Genomic DNA, 13,184 nt, shown 5'->3' with positions numbered 1-13,184 from the left:
TAAGTGAAAGTCAGTAAGTGATCATTATTGTAAATAAAGGTAAGTAATCATTAGTTACCAAGGATCCGTCATGTCAGCCGCCTCACATGAGGTTGACATATTCACGTGTTTGGAATGCTCTGTAAAATCAACTAAGGAAAGAAAACACCGTGACTGTAAAATCTGTGGGACTCATTGTTATCTGATCTACACTATTCATCTATTTTAACAGCTTATTTTAAGGAATGAGCCGAAAAATGAGGCAGATCCAAATAGAGTTATACAGAAGTCGTACGAGCTTGGCACAACTCTATTCAACTTGGCTAGTAGCTAACCTCAGCTTGAACTCGGCTCGGCTCAGTCCTTGAGCCTCACTGGCCAGCCCGGCTCGGTTCAATTAGCAGCTCATGCCAGTTCAAGCCAAGTTCAAGCTCACATAATACAAACCAGTAACAATGCTTTACATATATTTCATCAAACACTTGGCGAGCAGCATCAAAATCAAGATATAAGGGTAATCTTATAATGTAAAAAAATAAATTTGTAGTGATTTGTTTCATATCCATTCCTTCCTCGCCACCAGCAGATCTCGTGGAGAATGTACACACCCAAAACAATACTTCGTTGAGTCATTTCATCAAACACTTGGCGAGCAGCATCACTATCAAAATAACCGAGTCATTGAGCCGATTCGATCCGAGTTGATTTGAGTTGAGGTTCGATCCAAGTCGAGCTGAGCTCGGGAAAGATTGAACTCAACTCGAAATTTTTTTAAGCTCCAAAAACCACTCGACTCGGTCTGAATCGAATTTCGAGCAGAGGCGAGTCGAGCTTTTATGAGTTGAGTCGAGTGAGCTGACTGAGCTAACTCGACTCGTGTACAACTTTAGATCCAAAGCATCATTGGACCACACCATAGGAAAAACTTCTTGGGGCCACAAGTTTTGGATCAAGCTGATATTTGTGTTTCCATTCGTCCATGTATGTGTGACCTTATGAACAGGTTGGATGACAGATGCATACCCGTGGCCATGGGCCAAATTTCAACTTTCAATTATGGACGTCATTATCCTCCCTGTTTCCACTAGTGTGATCCACTTCTCTTGAGAAGTTAATCTGCTTCATTTTTGGGCTCATGCCCTGAAATGAGCTGGTAGATGGACTGCGTGGTGGTGGGCCCCACAGATTTAAAAAGGATGCAACCCCCCATCGATTACATGCATGTATCACAATTTTCAAGGCTTATTCAAAAGGCTGTTTCCCTCTTTCTTCAAACGCTTGGGAGAAGTTATGATTGCTTATAAGTGTAAGTGAGAAATTAAACAGGCCCTAAAAGCAACATGAGTGGAATGCAGAATGGGTTGATCCCTGCCCAACTTCCATTGGCCCAAATCTTTGGGATCCATGAGTTACACTTAAATTGAGGGGTCATTTGGCGCTGTGAATTGGAGGGGGTTTCAAATCCCCTGGTTGTTTAGCAGCATAAAGTAAATGGGGGTTTCAAATCCATGGGTTTCCAATCCCCTCTTTAAGGGGGTTTGTAATCCACGGTGAGAGCTTAGATTACACCTAAAATCATTTCAATAGTTGTAGGTGTAACATGTGTGTTACTAAACATTATCATTCAATTGGGCACATGACTCACTAATGATGATCAGCACCGTCCAAACATTGTCCATGTAAATTAGCACCATCTAAATATTGTCCATGTAAATTAACGATTAAAAATCGTTGGTTAGTCACTCAGACATGATCTTATGCTTGTAGCCCATTCGAGACTTGGAATTTCAACATTTTCGGGTAAAGCATATATTTTAGCGGGCTTATCACAACCATTGTGTCAAAAATTACATATCTCACTAATTAGATATATTAAAATTGATTTAGTAATTAAATTCAAACCCCTATAAATATACCACAGATAAGTACTTTCGGATTAAAGTTGATTCACACTCCAGGGTGCCAAACACACCGGGAGGATTGCAAATCCAGGGGGTAACATGTGTGTCACTATACATTATCATTCTATTGGGCACATGGCCCACTAATGATGATCAGAACCGTGCAAACATTGTCCATGTAAATCAGCACCGTCCAAATATTGTCCATGTAAATTAACGATTAAAAATCGTTGGTTAGTCACTCAGACATGATCTTATGATCGTAGCCCATCCGAGACTTTGAAGTTCATCATTTTTGGGCAAAACATATATTTCAGCGGGCTTATCACAACCATTGTGTCAAAAATTACATATCTCACTAATTAGATATATTAAAGTTGATTTAGTAATTAAATTCAAACCCCTGTAAATATACCACGGATAGGTACTTTTGGATTAAAGTTGATTCACACTCCAAGGTGCCAAACATACTAGGAGGATTGCAAATCCAAGGGGTTTCTAATCCTTGGGGGCAACATGTGTGTCGCTATACACTATTATTCTATTGGGCACATGGCCCACTAATGATGATCAGCACCGTCCAAACATCGTCCATGTAAATTAACACCATCCAAATATTGTCCATGTAAATTAACGATTAAAAATCGTTGGTTAGTCACTCAGACATGATCTTATGCTCGTAGCCCATCCGAGACTTAGAATTTCATCATTTTCGGGCACAACATATATTTCAGCAAGCTTATCACAACTATTGTGTCAAAAATTACATATCTCACTAATTAGATATATTAAAGTTGATTTAGTAATTAAATTCAAACCCTTGTAAATATACCACGGATTGGTACTTTTGGATTAAAGTTGATTCACACTCCAGGGTGTCAAACAAACTGGGAGGATTGCAAATCCAGAGGGTTTCTAATCCTGGGGGTAATATGTATGTCACTATACACTATCATTCTATTGGGCACATGGCCCACTAATGATGATCAGCACCGTCCAAACATTGTCCATGTAAATTAACGATTAAAAATCGTTCGTTAGTCACTCAAACATGATCTTATGCTTGTAGCCCATCCGAGACTTGGAATTTCATCATTTTTAGGCAAAGCATATATTTTAGCGGGCTTATCACAACCATTGTGTCAAAAATTACATATCTCACTAATTAGATATATTAAAGTTGATTTAGTAATTAAATTCGAACCCCCGTAAATATACCACGGATAGGTACTTTTGGATTAAAGTTGATTCACACTCCAGGGTGCCAAACACACTGGGAGGATTGCAAATCCAGGGGGTTTCTAATCCTGGGGGTAACATGTGTGTCACTATATACTATCATTCTATTGGGCACATGGCCCACAAATGATGATCAGCACCGTCCAAACATTGTCCATGTAAATTAACGATTAAAAATCATTGGTTAGTCACTCCAACATGATCTTATGCTTGTAGCCCATCCGAGACTTGGAATTTCATCATTTTCAGGCAAAGCATATATTTCAACAGGCTTATCACAACCATTGTGTCAAAAATTACATATCTCACTAATTAGATATATTAAAGTTGATTTAGTAATTAAATTCAAACCCCTGTAAATATACCACAAATAGGTACTTTTGGATTAAAGTTGATTCACACTCTAGGGTGCCAAACACATCGGGAGGATTGCTAATCCATGGGGTTTCTAATCCTGGGGGTTCCAAATCCACGCTCCCAAACAGGCCTAAGAGTTTTCAGGCCCCACACTAAATGGGTTTACTTGTGCTTGAGATATCCACAAAGCCCTAACAAGACATCTCAACCATTGTAATGTTAGGTCTCAACTGGTGATATGTGTTTAGCTAGAGGGCTGGCCCCACACTGAACCTATTGGTTATTGGTTTCAATGTGCTACACACGCTAATGTACATGTGCCACCCTCATCTTCGAACATGTTACATGTGCCAAATGGCTTCCATTTATCTTTAAGCACTTCACATGTTTCGCATGTGTAACATATGATAATGTACAACATATACAAATATCATGTGCCACCCTCATCTTTGAACACCTTACATGTGCCAAATGGCTGTCATCCATATTTAAGCATTTCACATGCTTCGCATGTGTAACATATGGTAATGTACAACTACTGCAAATATGCGCACTTATCCATTGTACTACATGTACAAACACACATGCAAATATGCGCAAATGTCCACCGTACAACATGTACAAACACCCATCACCATGCCAGCATGCCAACCAAATGTGCCACCTTCAAATTCAAGCACCCCATGTGCAAATATACCACGTGCCACATGTGCCACCATCCATCTTTAAGTGCTCCACATGCGCCAAATGTGTCAACATGGCACATGCACAACATGTGCCACCATCTACAAGCATCCCATGTGCCAACATGTCACAGATGCCAATGTCCCACATGTGCTAAGGTGTCATATCAGATAATGTGATACATGAGATAATGTGACAGTACCACAATCCATCTTTAGCGCACACATGCATTGCCTTTCATCGTTGAATGAATTTTTCATGAAAAATCCCATTCTACAAACAAAAGATTTGGAAATGAGATTAAAACTTTCAAAAACATCCTGTTGAAAAACAATAAAGGAAATAGCTTTCCAGTTCTGGCTATTTTCTAGAAATAGTATTTCCTGAAAAATACCAAATGTGTCAACACGTCACATACACAACATGTGCTACCATCTACAAGCATCCCACATGTGCCAAGGTGTCACACATGCCAATGTCCCACATGTGCCAAGGTGTCATGTGTGACAACATGACACGTGCCACAATCCATCTTCAGCGCACATGTGTCATCTTCCATATTTGAATAAAATTTGCACAAAAATCCCTTTTTACAAGCAAAAGATTTGGAAACGAGGAAAAAATTTTCTTGTTGAAAATTAATCAGGGAAATAGTTTTCCGTTTCTCACTATTTCCTAGAAATAGTGTTTCCTGAAAAATACCACTTTCCTCAATTTTCATGGACATAAATTATTACATACAACATCACAAGGCACAACGGGGATTTCCCCTTTGAATCTTCCTTGGATTTAAAGGGGAAAATCCCTGTTGTATGGAATACACAATAATCCCAAATTGGCTAAGAGGAGAGATGAAATGTACCTTCCTGTTTGAATAGACGAGGAAGAGAAAAAAAAAAGTTATCTTCATATATAGTGTACAGACCACAGACATGTAGCTGCTTTTCATCCATCCTTACAACAGTATAACTCCCAGTCTTCTATCAGAGCAACAACTACTTAAAACACTTGAGAATCAAATGAACTGCATTGTTGTCCAAACCATCCCATCTCAATAAATCTAATCCATCAATACCCCTCCAATAGATATTTCAGAAATAAAAAGAAAAAAGAGAATTGGAAAAGAAGAATGACAATGAATTGAAAAATGAGGAAAGGGTAGACTTGCACCAAAACCTTACTGTGGCAGCTTCATCTTCGTAATCGTCAGCACCACATCTCCTACAAAGGAATTGAAGCAAGATGCACAATAACCCTTCATTAGAGTCGTCTGCTCTCCCTCTTTCTCGACGTGGGTACAGTCAGATGGCTGCTCTATGGGTATAGTAGCACTCCTGCTGTGCCTGATTCCACACGCTGCTAAAATGGTGTGGGTAGAGCGTCGGGCAATCTCTGCGAAAGCATCACGTCCTGTATGATTATAACAGTTTTTGAGTTAGGCATGGTTTTATATGCTCCAGAATCATTGGAGAACTTGAAACTTCTACTTGCAAGATTAGGTGTCATATATGCAAAGCAGTATTGCTATGCTAAGGCCACAAAAACCTCCACATGTGGCCACATGGCACATGTTGGACTTAACCAGTGGCACACTGGGTGGGTGGACCCCACCATGTACAAGACTTGGTCCAAAAGCTGGATCAATCAACTCATCAGGCGTGTGGGGTGTGGACAAAAACAATGGACAGTTCGGAAATTTTTGTTAACAATTCAAACTCAATATACACCCCACTTGAAGAGATGAACGACTTGATTTTTGAACCTAGTCATCTACAAAGTGGGACTGACCTGTCAGATATCTCATACAAGGGCCAGGTTGGCAGGTGTGACCAGCATGGGAATGGCAGAACTTTTCTCTGCATGCCTTGTATATGCACTAAGCAGGTATTCCAACCCCTAATTGTTTTCAACTGCAAATGGAAGTTTCTATGCACCAGCTATGAGCACAACAAAGAAATGAGCACACTAGGAGGTTGTCAGTCAAGCAACACAACAATGTTACTCAAAGAGATTTCAAAGAGGAGGGAAACGTTATCGAGATATGAGGAAGGATCCCCCACTAATGCAACATGGCTCATGTGCTAATGTCAAGAATATAAGACTCCTAAAATGCGGGCCTCACCATGAAGCTCCCCTAGAGCAATAGTCAGCTAGTCCATTCATCAGGTGGGACACAGGTGTAGCAGGAAGGTGAAAGTGCATAAGCGAGCAATCCAATTCTTCATACTTCTTTCAATGCAAAAATGTGGCATCCTCAACTTCTATGGCACTACCACATGATGATAGCTCCACAATGATGCAGGAAGGTGAAAGTAAATAAATGAGAGAAACTAATTCAAGGCTTCAAATACTAATGAAGAAGCTGAAATATTAAGAATCAAAGAAACCAGAGAAAGATAAACCTCTTAAATAACACTCAATATTTGACACTATCTTCGTGGGTTAAGTGTGTAAAACTAAAGTAACCTGGATCCAGGATCTGCTCCTGTACGTGGTACGGGGTACACAGTATGCTACTTCAATACATGGTACACTAGGTTTAGGATCATGTACGTCGCTCAAGGACATACACGCAGTATATGCAATCTGGTTTTATCTATTGATATTGCAATTCATATATTCCTGGTAGGGCAGTTAAGGAACAACATGTTCATAGGATGAGTGCAGCTGAAATGAGGATGTTGAGATGGATGATTGACAAGATGAGGAAAGATAGAATCAGAAATGAATGCATTCGAGGGAACGTAAGAGTAGCACTAATAGGTAATTAGATGAGGGAAAGCTGAGTTTTGGTCATGTGCAACGGAGGCCAAGAACTGCACCCATTAAGAGTGAGTTTGTGCAAGTTGAAGGCTCTAAAAGGGTAAGGGGAAGACCCAAAAGAACATGGGTGGAGGTAGTAAGGACTTGGCGACCTCTGGTCAAACTGAAGTTGTGGCCCTTGATAGTGGATGGTGGAACATGATCCGCGTAGCTGATCCCAATTAGCTGATTTTACAAGTATACATCCAAGTCTCCGAAGCTCCACAGCTAACTTACAAAATTTGAAATTCAGTTATTTAGGACACCAACTTGAATATTTTACAAGTTGATATTGATGCCTCTGTACCTTTCGGGGAAAAAGAACAAAGGAAAAAGAAAAATATTATTGATGCATTTGCCTGAAAATATAGATTGCTGTGATTTCACCCACTGAATGAAAAGCACAAGACAGTAAGAGATTATAGTGTTGGACTTATTGCTATATTCAGAATAGCTTGTGGATATATTATTATCTGCTGAAAAAAAAAAAAAACAAAAAAACAAGTGTTCTACTCCTAAATGTTTGAGGTTCCATAATCTTAACTACCAGATCTGCCTTTGTGCAAGTTCCACACTTCCCTAATCTCTATTTACTCTGCGTATAATCTGGATATAGATTTCTTCAAAGACTTGAGTTTGAATTATTGAGAGTAACAATAAGGCTGGACAAAAAGAAATTTTCAAAGTGGAAGCTCGAGGAAACATCATCATGCCAATGCTTGACAAAAAAGAGAATGGCAAATCCAAAGTCACTCATCCAGTTACTAAGAATCTGCTCATAGAAGTAGATTAGATGGAGCCAAAGGATTTAATGAGAAAATTAAACTTACCCAACCCAAGGTCTTTGCACAAGAGCTTCAAATGGCTCTTCACTATGGTCCGCACGTGGTCTTTAGCATCTTCTGCCGCATGCGAACTGCCTCCCTCACTATGCATGTATCGAGAAATGTTAGCAGTAGACCCAATAACAGGCCTGCTCCACTGCTCATCACCCAACACTGTGTGTGATGGGTTGATACCTCCATGTTCAGCATGCAAAGATTCATTGGCAAGGTCAATGGAAGGGGTGGCGCTTAGGCCCTGAGTCACTTGGTTTCTTGCATAGCTTAATCTTGGATGAAAAGCATCCCCATTTTGTGCTGAGCAGGTGCGACTTCCCCCCTGAAACGTTGATGATCTATCAATGACTTGTGCCCTACCTTCAACAGCTGCATAATGTGAAACACCACTTTCTAGTCGTCTTGCATGTTCATCTTCAGGAATGTGAACATCACTTTCATGACTGGTATGCAGCAACCCATCAGATCTGTCGAACATTTCACAGATTTGGGTCATCCTGCTATTGGAAATTAAATGGTGTATCCGGAGACGTAGCCTACGCCTCTCCAAGACAGTTGAAGCTGCCCCTCCAGACATTGGTGATGCAGCTTGGCGATCTTCTCCAACAGTATATCGAGGAGAGGGAAGCATATCAATTCCAAGAGAGGACAATTGTTGTGGTATAGATACCGAGTGTTGGGAGGCTGTGCAAGAATGCGTATGCATATCAAAACCTTCTGCATCAATTCTGCTGGCAGCATGCTCGGTGCGTAAGGCACTGTTGCTAGTGCCCTGATCAGGCACAGAATCCTGAACTTGTGAATTTGCAGTCCTGAGATCAGAGGACTTACAACCTTCACAGTACCAATTACCTTCAGGTACTTCCCTCCCAAGACCAACACAGTATGTGTGGGCAGAGGAATCGCAGATATCACACAGTAACATAAGGTTATCATCCCCTCCTTGTTGGCATTCTATGCAAACCACATTTTCGTAAGGATCAAGATAACCCCTCATTTCTTCTTCAGAAGGTCGATAAACCTGCAAAGAACATCTGGTCCATATAAAAGAGTACAAAAAATACTGGGAAAACTACAAGCCACTGAATGCACAAGACCGAAATGCATGAACAAAAATAGCATATTGTTAACAGGCAATCAAATCCTTCTATATTTTGAAAGGTAATGATAATGTTATTAAAAGAGTGAAGACGACAAATCTACACTAAAAAAACAATCTAAAAACTGGTAACCATATCCGTGACACACCACATTGCAGGAACAGAACTTCAGAAGAACATACAATTGGTGACTAAAACCCATTATGTAATTTGAAATTTTAGAAACTCAAAATGACGAGTTGAAATGATTTGTAAGCCAACGAACCACACCCGATGCAACTTGTTTCTAAAATTTCTCTCTGGCTGATTGATTGCTAGCAAGCTACAAATACACTACAGCAAACACAGGATAATACAAATAAAGGTCTTCTATTTTTAAGTAGAACCAATCTATTGAGACAAATCACTAGGAAAGAAAGCATTAAAGGTGAAAAGGAGTAGAAAAACTACAAAGAGAGCTTTAAAAGGAAAATGATATGAGATCTAGTTATCACAGAAACAATGTAGTCACAGCAGAGTCAGGCTAACCGTTATTGTAGAGTTTTTGTAGGTGCTCAGGAGAGCAAAACACGTGTTTATGAAATTGGATTTTTTTTTTTTTTTTTTTTTAATTCAGTGAAATTTCAGCCATATACTGTTGTTCTGTGCATTTGGGTTCTGAACTAATAGGAAATAAAGTCAAGGTAACAGTGTAACACCATAGTTCAAAACCTGGGGGAAAAATCAATTCCACTAGGCCATATCAGATTTTGACTAGATCAGATTTCACCAAGACTCGATCAAAAATTCAATGTGGATAAGACTCGATTACACTTGGGTGACTCAGGTGATTCAACTTTACTCAACAAAACTCGTCAAAACTAACCAGGAGTTGACTTGGTATCCACCTGACTTGCAGAACTCCACAATATGATATTCTTAAATATCAATTACCATTGAGTCCTCAATTAGTTGGGATAAGTCTTCAATGATGATGATGATCAATTGCTATTGAATCTTTGTATTCAAGACTCGATGAATCAACTGAGTCTTCAACTTGACTCAACTGAGATTCAACCAGAGTTATGGGTTTTTAAACTCAAAGTAACGAGTATCTTGTTTTGGGCATTTATCGTAAATGAGGTTACATCTAGAGCATCGTTGCTATTGATTTCTTTTAGTCGGGTATCTAAAGAGGCTAATTCCTCAGTGGATGCTCTTGATAAGGGGTCTCTTTTTCTGACTTTTGTTTTTTTTTTTTAATTTATAAGGGTGGTTCCGAGCTCTCTATTGCTGATCGGCATCCATTGCCTTAATGGATGTCTGTCGTATTCTTTTGTCTTAATTTAGTATCTTTATTGATAATACAAAGTAACATAAGTATCTTATAAAACCTAAATGCATGTCTGCCTACTTGACTCCCTTGCATACCCATGTTCAACATGGTTAACCATGCATAATGTGCAGATGATTTGATCATACCCACTTGAAAATATTTTGCAAGAAGATGTATACTATCCAAATGCTCAAACATACATTTCGGTGATGCCATAAAGGGCATCAATGTGAATACTTTGCTTGCGGTATCAAGACTGCAATCATGCATGCCTCAGGTGTATCCCAAACACCAAGCACGCGTAGCTAAACCACAAGGCAACAAAACTTGTGACAGTGGTCCCATGTCACATAACGAATAAATCATTGATAGAAGCTGCGTGAAACTGGTGAACCAGGTTGCTGCCATCTTTCGTGGAACTTAAAACTCATTAATGAAAGGAGATGTGAGTCTCTGTGTGGGTGTGGGTTGAAATATTTCTTTCCATTGGCAGAAGTTTACATATACATAAAACGCAAAATTGCCACAGCAACTCAGAGTTCCTGCACACTATCAACATCCATAGACATCTCAATTGCTTATGAAATTGATTCCAGCTTTGGCGTACTTACCATGGATTGAAATGTGGAATGTACAACACAGGAAGTTGGCAATATGAAATTAGATTCCTCATAAAGGAGGTCACCAACTTGCATATTTTATTAAGGGCATTCAATATTCATAACTTTGTTTGAATTTCAGACAAAAATATTGTACATCACAAGTTTGTCAGATGTAAATGTAATAAGAAGAATTGTTTTAGCATGCAAATAACAAGTATGTGTTCTAGCTATACTCGTGACGTTGACTAATTAAACGACAGTAGTGTCAATCATCTGTATAAAACAAATATCTGATTTTGTCAATGGAAAATAGATATGAGAAAAATGACATACCTGATCACGTCTTGGGACCCTTATCACTGCATTCCTTAGGCCAATCCCTATGTCTGATCGCGCCGGCTTACTAATCGTCTTGAATCTCCGTTTGCATACTGGACAACGAGATTCCACCTTCGACCATTCCATTATGCAAGTGAAACAGAAATAATGAAAGCAAGAATTCAGTGTCCCACGAACAATCCCTTCCCGTTCTTCTGACAAACAAATCCCACATACTTGCTTACCCACATCGAGCTGTAAATCGTTGGCCTTCTCTTTCCCCTTCCTTTCCAAAATCTTTACTTGCTGACGGGTAGAAGCCCCATTAACCTGCACTCTCTCTGACAACGACGAACTCCTTAAGCCAGTAGTCAAATTCCCATTATTACCTGCTTCCCTTATCAACTCTCTTTCTTCCTCGGATATAGTGTAATCAAAATCTGAAGACTCGGAATCCATGAAATCCGAATCTGAGTGCACAATTGCTCTCCTCTTCCTTCTCCTGCCCTTCTTCCTACTCTTCTCTTCCACAATCCTATCCTCCATGACAAAATCATCATCAGAGCTCACTGTTCTTCTCAAAACCAATCTCCCTTGTCTCTTGGTGGCTGTCTTCTTTTTCTCCTTCTGCTTCTTCGATTTCCGCTGTGCTCTTCTGCTTTCTGAAGGCCTTTTCCTCTGACTCACCTGATTCCGCACCCTGTTCTTCTTTCCAACCTGATATTCTTCCTCGTCATCTACAAAATCGTCCATATCCGGCATGAATTCTTCATCTTCATCATCATCCGTGCCATCATCTGAAATCCTATAAACCCTAACTTTCCTCTCTCTGACCCCCGATTTCCTTCGGCCTGGAAAACCCTTTCTAGGATTCGGCCGGACAACCTTCAGATCCTCATCAGAGCTGCCACTACAACTAGTCGCCACAACATCAAAGCTCTCATCAGACAGATCTTCAGATGTGGTGCTTGAAACCCTAGATTTCCTACGATTAGCCCCCGATTTCCTCCCTCCCCCAGAGCCCTTTCTAGATTTCGGTCGGACAGCCCTCCGATCCTCATCAGAACCACCACTACAACTCGTCGCAGAGAAATCAAAGCTCTCTTCAGAGAAATTACCAGAAGACAAGGCGCGAGATTCCTCCGAATTCTCATCTTCCGATTCATCTTCTTCCACCACGTAATCCTCATCAGAATCATCCGAACCCTCATCTTTCGATTGAATCGGCTTTCTCTTTCTCTTTCGATTCCCCTTCCTAAAATCGAATTTCCCACCTCTCCCCATCCAACCCTAGAAAATCTACAAAATCCCGTAAAAATGAAATCCAAAATCTCTATATAGAGAGAAACGGATTTAAAAAAAATCCAATTTGCGGTCTGATTTCAGAAATGGAATTGACAATTGAAAACAGAATTTTAGGGGGAAAAAGATTATTGGAATGAAATTTCTAGGGTTTTGATTGTATAGAGGGATTTAATTGGATTTCTTGAGAAAAGAGGGAGATTTTTGTAAATCGTACCTGAGATGAAGAACAACAGCCGCCGAAGGGGGCGAGAGAGCGATTTGCGATCGTACTGCGTTTCGAGGTTTATATACACGCAGAGCGGCGAAAAGAATCTACACCGCGTACTACTGATTGAATTGTGTCCTGGTTCGATCGCAACCGTTCATTTGATAGGCCACGGCGTGGATAGATCATTGAAAGAGATTTCCGTACAAACTATCTTGCACGTTTCCGACAGTGACAGTTGAAACATAAAACGGCCAACGGTTTACATTCAGGTGCGTTCAGTACCTTTTGCTTATAGTATCAGTGCGGCTTCTTTTGTCAACGTGCGACATGCGTGTGAATCTGGGCCGTGAATATGGTTGACCCCATTGAAGTAGCCGTCAAGATCCAGCCATCCATTCATCAGGTGGGTCCAAACACTGAAATCAACGGAAGGCTAAAATCTGATGCAGCATGTAACTTGGCCCATCTGATGAATGGGTCAGCATGATTTTCACGGTTCGGATGCCCCCACACGTATGACACGTTGGCAGGAAAA

At 40.2% G+C, this 13,184-nt stretch overlaps 1 protein-coding gene across 1 annotated transcript; it reads right to left on the bottom strand.

Moving 5' to 3' along the window:
- Nucleotides 1-5,012: 5,012 nt before the first annotated feature.
- On the bottom strand, nucleotides 5,013-12,706 carry LOC131224802 (uncharacterized). Its single transcript, XM_058220203.1, has 3 exons — nucleotides 11,152-12,706; nucleotides 7,793-8,822; nucleotides 5,013-5,570 (listed from the first exon to the last, which is right to left on the bottom strand). The coding sequence occupies exons 1-3, from the start codon at nucleotides 12,418-12,420 to the stop codon at nucleotides 5,338-5,340; spliced, it is 2,532 nt and encodes an 843-aa protein (XP_058076186.1). The 5' UTR covers nucleotides 12,421-12,706; the 3' UTR covers nucleotides 5,013-5,337.
- Between the last annotated feature and the right edge of the window lie 478 nt (nucleotides 12,707-13,184).

Source organism: Magnolia sinica, chromosome 14 (assembly GCF_029962835.1).
Source record: "Magnolia sinica isolate HGM2019 chromosome 14, MsV1, whole genome shotgun sequence".
Classification (NCBI taxonomy): Eukaryota; Viridiplantae; Streptophyta; class Magnoliopsida; order Magnoliales; family Magnoliaceae; genus Magnolia; species Magnolia sinica.
This window is presented reverse-complemented; position numbering and strand designations above follow the sequence as displayed.

Bases quoted from the DNA above. Each gene is read 5' to 3' on its own strand.
- LOC131224802 (XM_058220203.1), bottom strand. From the start codon at position 12,420: ATGGGGAGAGGTGGGAAATTCGATTTTAGGAAGGGGAATCGAAAGAGA. The intron at 8,823-11,151 runs GTATGTCATTTT...TGTTCTTTGCAG, and splicing joins GGGTCCCAAGACGTGATCAG to GTTTATCGACCTTCTGAAGA. The intron at 5,571-7,792 runs GTAAGTTTAATT...ATAATCATACAG, and splicing joins GTGCAAAGACCTTGGGTTGG to GACGTGATGCTTTCGCAGAG.